Below are 18,188 nucleotides of genomic sequence, written 5' to 3' on the forward strand. Positions count from 1 at the left end.
GAGAAATTTAGAGGCCCACAATTCCATGAAGTGGTCTGAGGATAAGACCACTGACATAAATTAGCCAAAGGGGAAAAGTTCATGAGAATTGTCACGAACTCGACTTGATCCAGTTTTCACTCAGCAGTATACAGCAAGGTTTTACACAGAGCAACAAGTTCTATCCAGTAAAGCTTTGCTTATGCACAACTTGTAAAACTACCTCTCTCCAGCTGAACCGCGTATCTGAAACAATCAAGCATGGTTTCATGTATTGGAACACAGAAAGCGTGAGACACAACTGCATGACTCAGGGCAGACAGAAGAAAGGGTTTCTAGCTGATAACTGAAGAAGGCTAGCATCGTTTAAACGATTGCGTACTTAATGCGGATCTCTTGGGGCGTGTAACATTCATCTGTTAACAAGGTTACTACTTGAGAAGCTAAAAGCTCTAATTTGTATTGACGCGTAAGTGTTGTGCAAGACAGAATGTGTGAGGCAAACATCCACAGCCTCGGGGCAAACTCTTTACCAACATATGTTTAATTGGAAAAAGCTGTAACTCACCAAAGTTGGTTTGCGAGGAATGCAGTCGTTTTTAGTCTTTTAATAACGGTTTCTTTGTTCTTTTTACTGAGCAAGGTCTGGATATTGGCACGAAATCGTAAAATTCTCGCTCAAAAGTGTTCAAAGTTTTTAAAAGATTTCAACTTCGGAACAAAACCATGATCTCTAAATTAAAACGACGCTACATAGATTACAAAAATGTTACCGCAAATAAAATAGTCTTATGTCTCATTTCATGGCTCCAAAAATTATAAGCACTATATGTATGGAACATTCATTTGATTAATAACAATAGGTACAAAGCAAGAAATGAACGCAAATCGTTTGAGCCCAGGAGGGAAACCGACAGCTTTTTTTTTTTTTTTTTTTTTTTTTTTAATGAATCTCTTCGTCAGCATTCTGATTTAGTTGTCCATTCTACTCCTTCCCACTACTTTGAATTGATACCCTTTTTCTAGCCTTTCAGTTGCGACCTCGATAAGCTACTGGGCTAAGCTTTCCTTCATTCTGAAAAGAATTTCAGGCCGCTTCAAAATGACTTGTGCATTATCGTGCTTACCGAACCCTCAAACTGGCTAAATTCACAAGATTGGAATGGCGAGAGCAAAAAAACCACGAGATTAGATTCTTCAGAGGATATCAGCGAACTCGCCGCACTGCAATCAAGTTTGTACGAAGAAATGAAGATTTCGTTCTTTATAAATACTACGAATATCTTGTTTATTAGGAAGTTCCCCCCCCCTCCACCCCGTATAAAGAGGAATAGTCTTAAGCCCTTGCTATAACAGACACATATCCCAGCCCCTTGACATTTCAGTAATCTTCGTTGTTTGTGACATTTCAAAAGAAGATACAGACAACGCAAGTATTTAGAGCTAGGAAATTAAAAAGAGATTTAACTTCTAAGAATATAGTATTAGATTCAAGGTCAAACCACAAAGTGAATAGGCAAACATAGCGTATTTATGTGTATTTTCCTCAAATGCAAGTTCATGAAGAATATTAATTCTGCTAAAACTCTCTCTCTCTCTGACATAATTGGTTTCTTTTCTGGCCCTTGGATTTCTTGAATTGACTTTCATCGTAGCGTTCCGAACTGGTAACGCATCGAACTGAGTGGGTTGCCAAAGGAGCTAGGAAATTAAAAAGAGATTTTACTTCTCAAAATATGGCATAGGCTTCAAGGTCAAACCACAAACTGAATGGGAAAACAGAACGTATTTACGTGTATTTTTTCAATTGCAAGTTCATGAAGAATTCTGCTAGAGCTCTCTTTGTATGAGACTGGTTTATTTTCTGGCTCTTGCTGTGATTTCTTGAATTGACTTTCATCGTAGCGTTCAGAACGGGTAACACATCATTGAACTGAGTGGGTTGCCAAAGGTTTAATTAAGATTAAATTATACCTTCCTAAGATCAACTTGAAGCTGCTAATAATCGAGTGAAGGTCAAAGTTTCCTCTCAAATGTAAATTAATTGGTTATGTATATTACACGATGATAGAAAAGCTAAAATAGTTTAGACACGAAGTGTCAAAACTAAAATGGATTAAACTGGGTGACATGCTGAAAGACGGAAACCTTTATGTACTTCGATTCTCACTTCGTTTTGCCAACACAACCCAATGTCCTATTACTATTCAACTGGATCTGTCGCCGTGATACTATTTTTACGAAGAGAAATCCGGCTTTGATAGCTCCAACCTTTGTGGTTTTTCATCTGTCATTTAGAAGGTAATGCCTTTAATTAATAACATTGCGAGCTGTCGATTTGCATGGATCGCCCGGACTTGTTGCGGTAGGGATTTTGGTATAAAACGCCTTGCCTTAATCCCTCCCCATATTTCAAATACTCAGGTGCAACTCGCTAAATTGTAGTGTAAAAAAGAATCAGTTTACACATTGCCGAATTGTTCTGTGACCTTTACATCATGCACTTCGATCAGACTGAAAACCATAACCATTCTTTATTTTTCTCTCATGATCTTACAGTGTCGTGGCGTATACTTTCTAAGCGAGAAAGGTTAGTGGCCATGATACAGGTGGCCGGATTGGGTCTACCAAAATCAGTCTTGTTTGAAGAACGTGACATGACAAAGGATGGGGCAAATACGGAAACCCGAAGCAAAAACATCGATTACGATTTTACGAAAAAAATATTATCGCTTGGCTAAATTTTATCTTGTAACACTTCCTGAGTCCGTCGAATGCTCACGTACTAGCCGAACAATAATTAACTGAAACAAGTTGCGAGATATTTGCACAAATTTCCATCTCAAGTTATTCAAGACATTTCTTTTTGGAACGTTGTGGAACGCAAGAACATTGTTACAGGAAATAAGACACGATTTATCAGGAAGAATAGGCTTGATTTTCTAAGTGCATTTCGAAGATAGTGATCGATTTTTCCGTCGTTGATCGGAAAGTTATGCGAAAGTTTCCGCCATTTTCCAGATGCGTTTCTACTGAAACTGTCAATACAAACAGTGTTTAAGTTGTGTAAATTGATAACAAATGAAATACATCAGGTTCTCCTGTCATTTGTGAATATTTATGGTTTAATATGAACTTTAGAGACCTTTAGACTGGGGAAAAAGGTCGCCTTTTCCAGAAGAAACCTTTGTTCCAAGCCTTGAGACAAAAAACGAACACTCTCAAGCTCTATTTCGGCTACTTTAAATTATGGCGCGAAAATCGTTTTAATGAAGAAATAAAACACAGGCAAGCAAGAATTAACAATTGAACATATGTCAGTCCTAGGTTAGGTCAAAGCCGATAAGGGAGCGGAAATCGTCGAGAGATATCGGTCAACACGCACGCACGTGAACTGGCCTCGGGTTGGATTCTGGGACGGATTCCCCCCCGACCGAGACATGTTTGAAAACAATAGCACCTACGAGCTCTAGGAACATACGTAAAACTTTCTCATAACCTGTGCGGCAGCTGTTTGCCTTGTGAACACGAAAAAAACATCCATACGGACAGTTCTGACCGAGATATCACCAACGGTTCTCGCTGTAGCCGTGTCGGTCTGAAATTACAAAGTTAGTGATATTGAAACATGGAAGATCATAACGTTCAAGGGACAGATTTCGATGGAGAAAGTAGTTCTACCGCCAACAGGCCAGACGTTGGTGGAGGCTGTAGGAGACGAAAAGCCAAACCTAAAGCAGCGACCAGCAGGAAGGAAAGGAGGCGCACGCAAAACATCAATGCTGCATTTGATGATTTGAGGAAGCACATTCCTAATGTTCCATCTGACACTAAGCTATCTAAGATCAAAACACTGAAATTGGCTATGAGTTATATTCATCATTTGGAAAATCAACTCGAAGACGAAGCCCAGGGCCAGGAAATCGTTACGCCTGCTGAGGAATCCCGCCGCAAAACAGACAACAACGAAACCGATAGCAATGATAGCAGTAGCTTTGATCAAGTGGATTCGCCAAAGGTAAATAACAGGAAAACATCTTGATATTTCTGGGGGTTCACTGGGACCTTGAAATACTAAAATACAATTTTCGAGTGGAGTTTCCTGCTAAGGTCATTATTTCTTAATTGCTTTCTATTTAATAGCAGTCCTAAGTACTTTAACAACTGACCATGGTCAAAATGTTAACCGAAGAAACTGAACACGGTAGGTACTGCATCGATATTCCGCGTTCCGACAAGATGGGCTCATCACGAAAGCTACAAATTATGGCACCAAATCTCAGAAGGTGAAAGAGATAACGCGATTTTCTCGCATCACAATACTTTAAAGGTTCTCGATGGGGTTCCATCTCTTTTCTTTATTAAATGTGTAGTTAATTCTGAACAGATTGTTTGGTTGTTTTATGTTCATCATATGCTAGCATGTTGACCTATTTTAGTTGCGATGGAGTACGCCGCATACAACTGAAATGTCGACACAATCATGGTGACTTCTTAGTGTTATTGATAGCTGGGATTAAATCTTCTTTTGCTAATTTGCTTATTCATTTTTTTGTGAATAGAGTAGTGACGAAAAACAGAGATGTTCTGCTCCGCCACGTCGCAGCTCAAGAACTGGATGGCCACAACATGTCTGGGCATTGGAATTGATGGGGAACCTCAAACAACAATCTGTAGCGTAACAATAAACCACATTTGGCCTTCCTTCCTGAACGAAATCTCAATAAAATGTTCCAAAAGTGTGTCTATCCAGCTCTTGAAAATCAGTTGCAGAGATTATTTGCTCAACTCATGATGATTGCGAACACGCTGTGGAAGAAGAATTTCAGTGACCATTTGAAGAGCTTTCTTCTGTTCCTGCGTTATTGTATTGGGGACAATAGCTGTAGCACAGCGAGAGGGCTACAGCATCTGGGAAGACTAGAGACATCGGTGTTGTCATCTAAGGTAGCAAATAAAACAATATTGCAAATTATTCAAGAATCGTTATCTATAAAAGGAACTGTTAAGTCCAGAGGCAGCGTAGCAACAGCAGTTCATGAAGGTGGATTTGATCGTGGGTTTCAACTTAAGACTCCTCGACCGTTCTTTAGAATGCCTGTGCAAGTAATTCGGGAGGGTGATTCTCATCAATGAGAATCGGTTGTGTAATGATTAAGATTTTACGCCAAGCCGTTGTCTAGTATGCATATTTAAAACTCATCACCAGTCATTCCCCATAGGTGATAGAACGCAGAGTGACTGGAACTGTAGAAAGAGCTGGCAACTGTTTCATATCTGATTTAGGTGGCCATGATTGTTGCAGGGAGTCTTCCCAAATGATTTACATCTAGCACGCATCAGTAAACTAGTTGTCTCAAATACAAGTAGACAGTGAAATAAAGGCATATTATATTCACGATTGTCGTAATAGTGCCTTGTCGCATTTCCAAGTGCATTGATGAAAAACAGGGAACCTTTGGTTTAGTGTCCAAGTGTTCTGACAGGGTCCAGAATTCGACCAAAATGTCGACCTGTCACATCTAGCAGCGAGTACTGGGGCCTTCTTCAACGTTTTGTCCAGTGTTTATTTCAGAAACACTTTGGCACAGACGCTAAAGCTGTGTCTAAATACCATTGGTCTTAGTGGGAAAGACGGCTAGACGAAAATGAGCTATTTCGAGTGATATGTAGGGACGGCTTCATCATTCACGGCATTGGGAGTTGTTCAACAAGGATTTCTGGTACGTCAGTTAATAGCCAATGTAACTATTTCGATCTTACGGTGACCGTCTTTTCTGTTTTGTTATACGACAACTGGCATACGTTAGTCAGAATCAACGTTTCGATCCTCTAAATTACAAATTCAGTTCAAATCGTGCAAAAGAAGGCTTCGTTTTGCCTCCTTGAAACTTCGGGCAAACTTGAACAAACCATTCCTACACTGAAATTAAGCCACCGAGTGGAAAACTTACTAGTCTAGGTACTTCGAAAACTTCTTAGGGCCAGGTTAAAGGCACATTGAAGTTGAAAATCGGATTTAACAATTGCTAGCGACCAGAAGAGATGGAAAGATTCCAATTTCGAAACAGTTTGGGCGAAAAAATAAGAAGCGTTATCGTGGTAATTAATTTGATACTACATTTATCGCTTCTAAATATGCCATTTTGATAATTTACCAACCGCAGTAAAGCAAAGACGCTTTGTTATGAGATTTTATTAGGTTAAAACAAGTTAGAAAGAACAACCTCTCCACAATACGTTCGCTACTAAAGTCCCACTGCCTCAAACTAGGTATGTCGCTTCGGTTATTATGGTGAGAGCAAATGGTCACATAAACCGTCCCATCGGTAAGGACAGATCGACGATTAAGGGACAGACTTTACATTATGGTTGTAAACTGAGTTTTTGTCAACTTTCGTGAAATAAAAACCTAATATTTGTTCACGTTTGAGAAGGTTTGCCCCAAGTAAACAGATAAGAATCGCATTAGGTACCCAAACAATGACAAAACCGCCTGAGCTCGGAAGTGCTGCATACAATGGAGTCCAAGATGTCACTCTTGTGTGTGCCGCAGAGTCTCATCTTCATACAACACATTTCTCTTTAGAAATCTCCCATGATTTCTCAGTTGAGTTTTCTAAACGTTAAAACGCCTCGACAGGAGGGCGGAGTCGAGTTATAAATCTTGAACTGGGGGTGGGACATTGCGGGTTTATAAAGAATCCCCTAATTAGTTTGATAAACAACTGTAAACAACGTTTTATTTAGGGCAATTTCCTCCCATTCGAGGCAAGCCACAAACAGGTTTCTTACACGAAAGTAACTCATTTTATAAATTCACTTAACCACTAACACATTTGATGCCTAGCTGAATTCATAGCCGGCTTGGCGAAACCTTGCAGAAAATTCGGGCTCTCTTTGAACCCATAACCTTTGCGTGCAAGACCTAAGACAAAGGCGCTTATATTTTGTCTGTGCAATACTTGTCATGGTCTTCCAAATTTAGTAGACTAATTAATGTATAATGAACACAGTGAGTCTAAATTTATATCGTTCATTTTCTCACGGTTTAATCAGTTGTGTTTTTTTTAATCGAAATTCAAATTCTGGGCATATGCATGTCATCGAGCTTACGAAACAGTGAAAAAGTTGAGTGAAATTTTGATATCATTGCTAAATAAACAACGTTAGGCTTGACCTTGAAAAGGTAAACTTAGTTGAAAATGGGCCAGACAAATTGTACTAAAGCTGAACTAAAACAAACTAAAACAAACATTTTGCAGATTTTCCAGCAGTGTTGTTGCTATCAAAATTCCGGTCAGTAATTACCGGACATTATGTACGTGCTCCAAACTAGCCATCGTCAAATCGATCCACTTATGAGTTGAAAGTCAGGTCGGGCAGTCTCTGCCTCTCATTGTGATAGTAAAGATTTGTTCTTTTCTTTTTTAGGACTGAGAGTAAATTTTGCTGAACACCATAAAGTAAATATGCGTGATGCATTCTGACCACAACTTAATAAAACTGAAAGGTGCTAGACAACCACAGAAACTGAACACGATATAATGACCTCAAAGAACACACATAATCTTGTTGCGTTTCCTACAAAATCCTCCACCAGATGAACGGAGTACATAATTCAAAACATACTTTGACCAAGAAAAACGTTTTAATCAATGATTTTTGTTCGGTGATGGATGGATATTTTGTTTTGGTTTTGGGAATACCAAACTTTATGAAGAGAGGGAAATGCGTGTGGCTGAATTCCATGCATACAGGCGAATTCATGATGGCCCTTTTGGCTTTCCGCTTCACTTTTCATATCAACGTTCTAGCCATGCCATGCTTAAATATCTGAATACATTGCTGAAAAATACTGGTACAAACTGACAATCCACAGCGAAGAGAAGGACGCTGTAGCCAAAAATTGTAAAAATGTATATCTGTTTATGAAAGTAATTAAATCTCCTCAAAGTTTCGAGGATTGAGTACCCCTGCCAAAACAGCCAATTGAAAGTAAAAGCCAAGTGAGCAGCCACAGAAAGTCTTGCGTTATAATTGTCAATTATCAAAGGATGTTTGAAAATTCATGTAAAAGTCAAATAGAAGTCCACCCCAAGCTAAATGCAACAACGAAACTGTCGAAATATTCTGAGCGTATACCGGAGCAATGATGTACAAGCATTAAGTAGCTCTTGAAGAAAGAACCCTTGTCGTTTCTGGTGCAAATTTCCGCTTTATTTATTTGACATATGTATGAGAAAGTTTTATTAGCATGACTTCCATGACCACAATTGTAAGAAGGGCAAAGACGTTCCCTCTTGCTGTCCTCCATTGAACTTACCGCCATTATATTGTAGTCAGGCTTAAAGCGCTGAGACACCATTAAGAATGAACGAGTTTTTTTTATTGTGTTAATGTTCCTAGAAGGTTGATGAAAAAGGAACCTACGTTCTTCAACTAACAAATGTTTTTTGATGATTCATGACCTTGCTTAGCTTCTTCCAGACAACAAGATCGATGAGGCTAATCTAAATTCGATACTGTACACTGATTCACTGATGAAACATAAGCCTTCAAGTGTAAATGCTTTTCTAAGAATTGGCTTCTTTGCTATAACTATGCTTTTGGCAGAACAAAATGGAATTGTACCTTTGCCAAAAAAGGTCTCAACAGTGTATTAACAATTTTATCATAACTGCCTTCAGCTAATCCTTTCGTTTCTTACGGCCCAAAAGGCTACGATCTTCATCTTTACCCCGAGCTCTGTTGCCGGTTCTTCGGACCCGGGCGCCATCTTCCTTGTGCTTCGCTTCATGAATTCCACCTATACGCACAGTTATTTTCCTGGCCCGGGTTGTTCGAAAGGTAGATAACGCTATCCACCGGATAAATCACTATCCAGTGGATAGCATGTTTGTTTTGATACCATTTCTCCACTGGATAGCGATTTATCCGGTGGTCTTCGAGCAACCCGGATCAGGGGATTTCCAGCTTTGTACCGACAGAAAGAGAAGGAAATCATTGTCTCACAGGGTACTTATACCGTAAGACTATTTTGGTACTCCGACCCTAATCTGCAAGGTTTTTTTACCGATCTCCATATTTATTTGTGTCTTCCAGCAATTAGTTTCTTTGGAAAACGTTTGGAAGGTCTCATTTAGTTCCTGCATTCTTGTCAGTACATGGAATCATTGCCCTCTTAGACGACAAGAAAGCGGTTATTTAGCTATAATGGAAAACGTGCAGCCCTCAACCGGTCAACTATCAAAGAATGGTTTGCTTTTTTGAGAGCAAAGGTACTTGAGAGTTTAATTCACGGTATGACACGTTTAATCCAGTGAAGCTGTAGTCACTTGCAACCTGAATATAACTACGAAATAACATGAAATATTTAGGGTATAAATTGCAACCAATTCTTGGCTTGAAGAAGAGCAATTTTTGCCAAGAGTTCAATGCTTAAAAAGATTCATTTAGTTAAGTTATTACAACTTTTTGACATCCATGGTTCTTCCCATACTTGTCATGGTGAGCAAATTCAGGTTAAGCACAATCATCAAAAAAGAATGCTCTTACTCTGCTTATGTTGGGCTCACTTAGAATCGCCGTGCTATATTAGAATACGCATAGATACAAAGCAACTTATTGCATCGTGTTTCTTGTGCCTATGCATGTAAAGAAGGAGCGAACACTGATTCATCAACAAATGAATGCCACAGGTCGAGACTTTACTGCTCTTCAGTCGGCATTCGACGGATGTATAACCACTGAATCATTGAAACAAAGACTTTTGGATTAAAGTTTGCTGCATGCTCTATGAACAGCCGACACCGCAATCTCTGCATTGTGCTCTCAGAGACCAGAAACATTTTTAAGGTGGTAGTTACAACTTTAGCATAGCTGAACCGTCGATTAATCCGGCTTTAATGTCTCGAGGCAGCAATGGCCGAGATCTTCGATTCAACTAAGTGGCTTGTTTGAGTCATTCGTTTCATGATTTCCACCAAAATACGGCCGGCTGCTCTCAGTTCCCACGGCCCACGGATGCAAACTCTTCCTCCCTCTCTATGTTATTCTGGGTCTTCCAACATTTTGCTTTTGTGACTTTTTGGAAGGTTGTATGGATGTTACTAAATTAAAGATCCACGAGGTCCTCTTTTTCTTGCCTGGCATAGTTGCTAGGAATGTCCACTTAGCTTTGATCAGAGAGCAATTCTTTTTGCTACAAAGAACATTGATCTAAAACACTGGAGTGGCTTGCAATACAGAGAAAATACCATTGCAATCCTCTTCTTACTACAACAGGCTAAAATCATGATTATAGGCTTTTTGACCCGATTCATTGCTAAACTAGCTATTTCCTTTCAGTTTTGCATCATCGAACTCTTGGTTTCCATTACATGAGGAAGCAAGCGTATTTCGTCCATTACCTTTTCGAGTTTTATAACTTCGACACTTTTTCATCATGCTTGCGCCCTCAGAGAGCTTGTAAATTTTTTTTGGAGAGAGCAAGACCCAGGAATACAGTACATTACCAGTGTTGAGGATGCAAAAAGAAAAAAAATCTGAGCTCAGGGGAAAAGTTTGGCTATTGTAAAAAGGAATTGTAAATATTATCAAACGTGAACGGAATTCGATGGTTAACTATCTTGGTCAAGATAGACACCAAGAAAAGAACCAAGCAAAAACCGAGAATTACCTCCTAAATTATTACCTCAAAAAAAAAAAAATCGAACAAAACTGGCAAATAAACAAATAAAGCGTCAGAATTGAGAGCGAGATGCTTGTACCGCATGGTAAGAAAGGAAACCTGTTTGCAAGTAATCATACAACTGAATGGAAAAGCGAGCAAACTTTATCGACAGTACTGAACCTGGATTACATTGATTGAAAGTACATTGATTTATAACGGGAGATCTATGCCACTGAACACTGAACATTTGTGAAAAGCTAAATACCTTAACCCATGCTACGGCACCCACAACAATACTGTCAGTAATTTTAATCCAGAGTAGTTTAAAGAACTACTCTGACTACTGACTGATATGCGAAAGCTCCAGTTGAATCAGCGGATTCCAAACTGTGCCACCATTGTTCATCGAGAGCGTCCTTACAAACTACGCTGTTAATGAGCTTTCCAACACTGAGTAGCTTACGAAGAAGAAAAACCGTCTGTGTGTTCCGCAAACGACGAAGTCATCACGTCTTTAAATCGAAAAATGTTTTAAAATTCTTTTCAGTCTTTATTTGCATAAAAGAGAGTAAAAATACAATGTCAAAAAGGATTACGCCAATATTAGAAGTAGAGGAAGTAACAAACTGCAATACATATTTATGAGCGTGGAGGTTCTAAAATGAACCGTCTAAATATGTAGTAACGGTATCCCGAGGCTGGAATAGATTAAAAAAAAATCTGTAAGAAGATTTCTGAAAGACAAACAACGTGGAGACAAACTGTCAACAGTGATGTTTCAAGAGGAGAAAGTAAATATTGTTTGTAACACAATTTCACTGTAAATCCAGAAGATGGTTACATGCGCAGTAATTGCATTTTAAGGCCAGGGAAGCAATTAAGTCCTTCAGGTTGATTTACACTTTTAAGGTCATGCGTTTGTAGTCCGCTGTGTATTTTTCAAAGCGTATGTGATTCTTTTACGACTCTTCAAGGAACGCGCTATTAAATGTCTTAAGCTGGGAACTGACGAATCATATAAAACCACTCGCAACGAGCATCCTCGGAATTTGGAATCTCTCGTGAGTAGATTTCTAATGAGATTAACAACTCGCAAGTACTTCTGCACACGATGTAGTAACGACGAAAACGAGGAATGATATCTGAGATTTATGACCTTTTAAGTAGTCCTTTATCTCTCTAAGAATCTCAATATCAAAAGTTATTTCATGGACCAACATGAGACTCTTAAAACGTAGTGAAGGGTAAATATCAAGTTTTAACCACAAGCTAAATGTTGATAATCGAAAATTAAATGGCTCAAAAGGTGTTCCAGTATGGCGATACGAGATTGCCTCGTATTCCTGATAAACATATTTTGGATCGTTTCCTAGAGGGTGGCAGTAACATCCGTGTCTTCAACATTATTATGGCAACTAATGTTTAGGATGTTTGTCAATTGGGCAGCTGGGATGTCAGAAGGATTAAAAAATGTTTCCATTTCAAGGATAATTTATTATGTTTGTTGATTACCCACAAACACCAGAGCCAAACTATTCATCAAAAACCAACTCCACTCTGACGACAGAGGAGAGTGCATTTGGTAAATTTGGATTTTGGAAGTTGACAATTTATCAAAACTACAAGTAATGACTGACACATCGACCCACATCGAGCTGAAGAAACATTTCTCCTCATGAAAGCTATCCTTGAATCGACAATTCCAGAAATGCCTAAGGCGTTCGGCTAGCCTCGGTGTATCGTCTTGAAGACCTGTTGATAGAATTTTGCAAAGACGAATCTCAAATCCATTTTGTGATGGCAACAGTTGATAAGAACGTCATCACCAGTGCCACGGAATTTGCAGTGCTAGCGGACGCCACAGTCGATCGAGGAAGGCGACGAAATCCCTCATTGAGTTAAGAGCGTAATGTGTTGTTTTCATTGTTCAAGCATCTGTTTCAAAAAATTACGACTTTGAAGAGTGTTAAAATACTTTTTCAAATATTTCTTACAACTTGCATGGGTAGATCGAGGTTTGTTAGTCTGACAGGTTTTCGTAGTCAACTCAGTTTGTCAACTAAGACACCGACCTCGCGTATACGTTTACGTCTGAAAACGTTTTTTTTTTTTTTTAAATATATATATATAGTTTACGCCTTTCGCCCACACGTAAACCACATAAAAGTATTTGTCAGGAGCCCGTGGGCTAAACGTCCTAAACGCCCTTCAAGATGAATCGTTACTAAAATATAAAGATTTTGATGAAAAAGTCATTTTTCTAATCAAAAACAAAAAAAACATTTTGCTGAGTTTGCCTTTAGATTATTAGGATGAGCGTTGAATTCAAGGGATGTGCACAGTGGTTGAAGCTTTTTCATACAGTAACAGCCATAGTAACGGCTGCTTACAGTCAGTTAATGACTACAAATATAGGCCACAACAAATCTTTACCGGGACCCATGACCTTAGGCTCCTGGGGAAATCACGCGTACATTAATTGAAGAATCTTCAGCAAATTTAAACAAACTTATTGGTCCTTTTGAGAGTATCAATTTCGTATAAACTGAATGGAGAAGTTTCTGAATGGAGAAAGTTGAGAACGTCACTTAAATGCCGCGTCACGGAAAAGCTTAGAAATTCAAGCATAGTCTATCACAAAACCAAGAACCCATTCGGAGCAAACGTTTGTATGAATATTAGTTTTCAGCTGCTCTTATACATCATGAAAGTGAAATATAACGAGAATCAATAGTTTTGTAGTTTGAATTTTGGTGAAGTCATGTGAAAACCGGCAATATCAGTCTGTAAATGCTGACGTCACCTCAAAAAATCAAGGCATGCTTAATGTACCCAGGCTTTCTAGTTTAATAGCTGTCTCCGTCATATCTCGTCCCAGATGCGGCAGTCTTTCTTGAGTGGATGGCCAAAGGGATCGCGGGCTCTGTAGAGTGATATCATAGCGTTTAGAATTCCCTTTATCGTTAATGTGTGGACAAACATAAACGACACGTAAAACAATCGCCCAACTCGTGGGAATATGTTAATCAGAGATCTATATTCGCTATAGTCCTTAAAAACACACATGTGGACATACCCTATAACCATACCCATTTTGTATAGAGCGTTGAACTAGCTATATAAAGACACTAAAATTGTACAGCAATCTAGCGCCAAAGTGTTTTTCTTAACAAATTATCTATTGAGAGCGATTGTCCAATTGAGTGTCGTAAAACCAAAACCAAAGTAATTAATCACTCTAGTCAACCACAGAGGACGCAGACAATCCATTGAACCAATCAGAACTCCAATACTAATTATGCAACGTTTTGGAGTGATTTACCGTAGAAAATCCCACGAGCCACTTGAATTTTATCGGTGTACACACAATCAAGCTTTTAGACGAATGTGTACACCAAGAAAATACAAGTGACAAGTGGGATATTCCGTGGTATATTACGAGAGATGCCATAGAAAATACAGTGGATAACACAATCAATGCGACATACGCGCGACGCATGATGGGAAGGTTGGATGTAATACCGTCGAATATACAACGGCTTTCCTACATTCTGACTGGCTTTATTTTCTATTGTATGTTATAAGGCAGTGTAGTGGACGCGAAGCGCGGGCAAACATGTGTGAGCGAGTCACGATTGGTTTTGGTTTTACCTCTGATTGGATGACAAAGCGGCGCGAATTTTTTAGGCCAATCACTTAGCGTTGTAATACAAGACCAAAGTAAGTGTTAATTACTTTCGACGCTCAAGTGAAGGCCCGCTCTATCCACCTGAGGTGTAGGTTTGCAGCTACCCGGCAACCTTTTATTGAGCTAGCTTTAGGAAAGCAATTCACTGAAGTGAATAAAAGGGTGGTGTCTAGCAAGAAAGATGTAGAAATTAATAACTACCGAGCATCAATGTAAATCTAATAAAGTGTTTCAAAACCTAGTTTGTCTGCAGTCTCTTCTCTTATTACGAACAAACAGTAAAGTTCAGGGGACTGGGTTAAAGTAGCTTAAAGTTAGGGACTCGACTCGAAGGGGATGTACGATGAGTAGGGTTCTTTCTCTTTTTCACATCCTCCCATCTTCTTCTCCCAACTCCTCCTCTTAAAGGGGTTTTATACCTAGAAATGATTTTTGTTTTATAAAACAACTCTGTGGGACAGTTTTGGTACCACGTTAAAGGACTCCGTGGCGTGACTTCAAATATGAGCTTTTCCAGGTCAAATGCCACAATAGTTAATGAATAACTCGTCCCTAAGTGTTAAAAAGTGTTGTTCATTACAAGCCCGATAACCTACTGATGAATGGTTCGAGAAGCATGGAATTAAGTTCATCCTGTCCGTAAGCAAGTTGTCTAGATGACAAACCTCTGGAAACAGCGTTTTGAGGGTTTTTTTTTCTCGAAAATGGGAAAAAGTTTAAAAAAATATTAACAATATTAACTGAATAACAGGAAAAACATTTCATATACTGAAAATTTTATTGGTTTATAACCTAGATAATTGTGTCCTTTATTTACCAATCTTGAACATTTGACAACATTCGGTTGAAACCCAATGGATCGAGATATCGTGCTTGAAATATTGGTGATCTGTCTAATTGGTCTTTTTTAGAAATAAGCCTTTAAAGTTTTACTGCGGTCACCAAAAACCCAAATTAGCCCTTTGAACGAAGGGGGGCGGGGGCAGAGGCAGGGGGAGGTGGTATATAGAAAAGACTTACATAAATGTTTCATTGAATACCCTAATACAAACCGGTCATAGAAATGTTAACCAAGCAGGGGCGTCTAAGATGGTGGAGGAAACAATGTTCAGGACCATGATGCAGAATTCCATGCATTAGTACACATCTTTAAAGCTTTCCTGTAAAGTATAATTAAAATGTACTGTATTGAATCCATTTTGTGAGTACTTTTGGACTGTAAACAACTGTTGCTATGGGCGCTGCTACGTTGAAATATGGCTACAGGTGTGCAGATTTCTCAATTTCAACTTAAATCGAGGAGTGATTATAGCAAAATCGTTTCAAAATACGATTTGCAAATGGTCAGAGATGTTGAGTTAATCTTCATGTTTCAGAAAAATTCCACGTTTTGGAGAAAAAAATTATATTTCAGGGAAAAAGACCTCTTTAGTATTCATCAAAGACAAAGTGGACTGCTGAAGCGCATTCATGTTCACACTTTGTTTTCACATAAGTAGGAGCTTCCGTATGTATTATAGTTTTCTATGGGCTTCTGGTTTTCATCATGATAAGGCAGCAGGCCGGGCATATTGCATGGTGTTCCCCCAAGAATGAAATTTTCTCTTTTGTATGACGGGTTTTTTTCTTTTACAAAAATTCTTTATTCAGTAGGAACACTAATATTTGCGTTTCGTTGACGAAATTGCAGCAGCTACGCTCGGTTTACGTAACGATGCAACAGAAACAGTTGAGAGCCGTTTTGTTTCAAACCCAAATTTAGCAAAGACTGAGATATAGATAAACGCTGCTAGGCTGTTTACCGGGGAATACTGGGTTCTAGTGACATCAAATCTTATTAATCCACATTATCCAAATAAGGCGTTGGAACTGGTTAGTATAGGAAATCGTATGAATGCGAGTGCAATCAAGGATTTGCCGCTACGAGTGATGTTTGAAAATTTTATCAACATTGCACGAGCCTTTAGGCCGGTACAATTTGAAAGAATTTTCAAATATCACGAGTAGTGTAAATCCTTAATTAATTGCTCAAGCTTTCAAACGATTACTCACTCATTATATGACTGAGAAAATTGCGAACGTGCGAGCGTTAGTTTGCATTGCTGGGCAAATTAAAAATTAACGATAAATTGGCCTGCTGTCAGCCAATCAAAATGAAGAAATTTTCTCAGTCATACAATAAATGATATAATCCTGTGCATTTGTTGAGTTTTGGAATTGATTCAGAAAACTGACGCTGCTTTTTCAACCAATTAGAAGCAAAACGAAACGCAGTAATGAGCCAGTTTATTAGGCACACCATCCGCTAGTTCTTACTGACCCTTACTGGTTCATTGTGTCGCTTGCGGAATAATATACAGAGACAGCAGCTCATCACTAGAGATGGGCTGCTGTCAGGGAGAGAACAAGACCCCAAGAAGGACTCCCATATAAAAGTGAAGGGAAAGTTCTTTAGAACTTTGGAGAATAATTAACAATTAGACCCGTAGCCCTTGCGGGCTACGGGTCAATAGCCCATGAGGCGAAGCCGAATGGGCTATTGACCCGTGGCCCTCGAGGGCGAAGGGTCTAATCGTTTTAGTATCACCCAACTAGTCGGACAGAAAAGGTAATAATAAAGTTAGCAAATGCAAGTTGAAAAAATATTTATTTGGGAATAAAACGAAAGAAAGCGTCACGCTCGACGGCGCCAATTTCGCTACTCGATGACTATTACTAATAGTCCCCTAGTAGCGTAGCCAATCAAAATGCAGGATTTGCATTAGTCCACTAGTTGGGTGATACTAACCTCTATTAGGGCCCGGAATCAATTTTGAGGATGTCCTTGGAAATTAACTGGAACATGTCGGCCGGTGTCACGATCTCTCATCAGCAAAAGAGTTGTTGTTGTTTGTTACCAAACAACAACAACTCTTTTGCTGATGAGAGATCGTGACACCGGCCGACATGTTCCAGTTAATTTCCAAGGACCCTTACCCAGCAAGCAACACTTAAAAAAAAAACAACAGCCAATTAAAGCGGGTCATGTAGCAGCTCTCGTAAGGTCTCACATGAATGGCTTGCTACCCCTTTGAGAGAACAATAGAACAAACAGCAGAAACAATGCCCCTAGCCCTAAAACAATATCAGGTGCTACCAAGCAAAAGAATTACAAGCTTACGAGGTGCTGCTGTACTTCTGGTTAAAGCTGGGTCAGTCAGAATCAGGATCAGCAAGAACTTGTGGTTTACGCATACTGGGCCTCGATTGCAAGCTTCTAAGAGAGACAACCCTCGGTAACGTAACGTATGACCTTCTGAGCTATTTGACCCCCACCCCCCTCCCTCCTGGTTCCCTCCCTCCTCAGGTGAACGCTTGGCATTCCAGGTTCTGGTGGCCGTATAATAGAGATGTAACTTATTTCCACAGTCATTGAGGCGGATTTTAGATGAAATTTTGTTTAAAACATTAGGAAGTACTGTAGGACCATACCCCACCCCAACGGGGAGGGGGTGGGTCGACCATTTGGGGAGGCGGGGTAGAGTGTCAGAAAATCATGAACCAAAGCGCCTGCCGGTGTCGAGTTTTGCATACTTAAGTTTTGTTGAATTTTGGCAGAAAGTGCCATGTTTGACCAGGTCTGTTTCAGAGACGAGTTCAAAGATAACTCGTCAGTCCTTATTCTTAACTTTGGGCTAATATTACACGAACCCCTCCTCTTCTTGTAATCACGTGGTGAAAGCGGAAAATATTAGTCAGATATTATTCTGAGCCTTATTACTAGCTTTTAGAGTTCCGCCATAAACAAGAAGAATTTTTCCCACGAGATTGCGTCATTGTGTAATCCTTATCTTGTTATTGTTTCGT

The 18,188-nt window shown here is 39.3% G+C and overlaps 1 protein-coding gene across 2 annotated transcripts; it reads left to right on the forward strand.

Annotated features, from left to right (window-relative positions):
• The first annotated feature begins 2,152 nt into the window (after positions 1–2,152).
• LOC145498677 (heart- and neural crest derivatives-expressed protein 2-like) lies at positions 2,153–9,108 on the forward strand. 2 transcript variants are annotated; one of them, XM_081478592.1, is made up of 3 exons: positions 2,153–2,280; positions 3,301–3,997; positions 4,542–9,108. In XM_081478592.1, the coding sequence occupies exons 2-3, from the start codon at positions 3,608–3,610 to the stop codon at positions 4,659–4,661; spliced, it is 510 nt and encodes a 169-aa protein (XP_081334718.1). In that variant the 5' UTR covers positions 2,153–2,280; positions 3,301–3,607; the 3' UTR covers positions 4,662–9,108. The 2 variants fall into 2 exon arrangements, with proteins under 2 accessions (XP_081334718.1, XP_081334717.1); XM_081478591.1 differs by having other exon boundaries at positions 2,153–3,997.
• The last annotated feature ends 9,080 nt before the right edge of the window (positions 9,109–18,188 follow it).

This window comes from Orbicella franksi, chromosome 9 (assembly GCF_964199315.1).
Source record: "Orbicella franksi chromosome 9, jaOrbFran1.1, whole genome shotgun sequence".
NCBI lineage: Eukaryota > Metazoa > Cnidaria > Anthozoa > Scleractinia > Merulinidae > Orbicella > Orbicella franksi.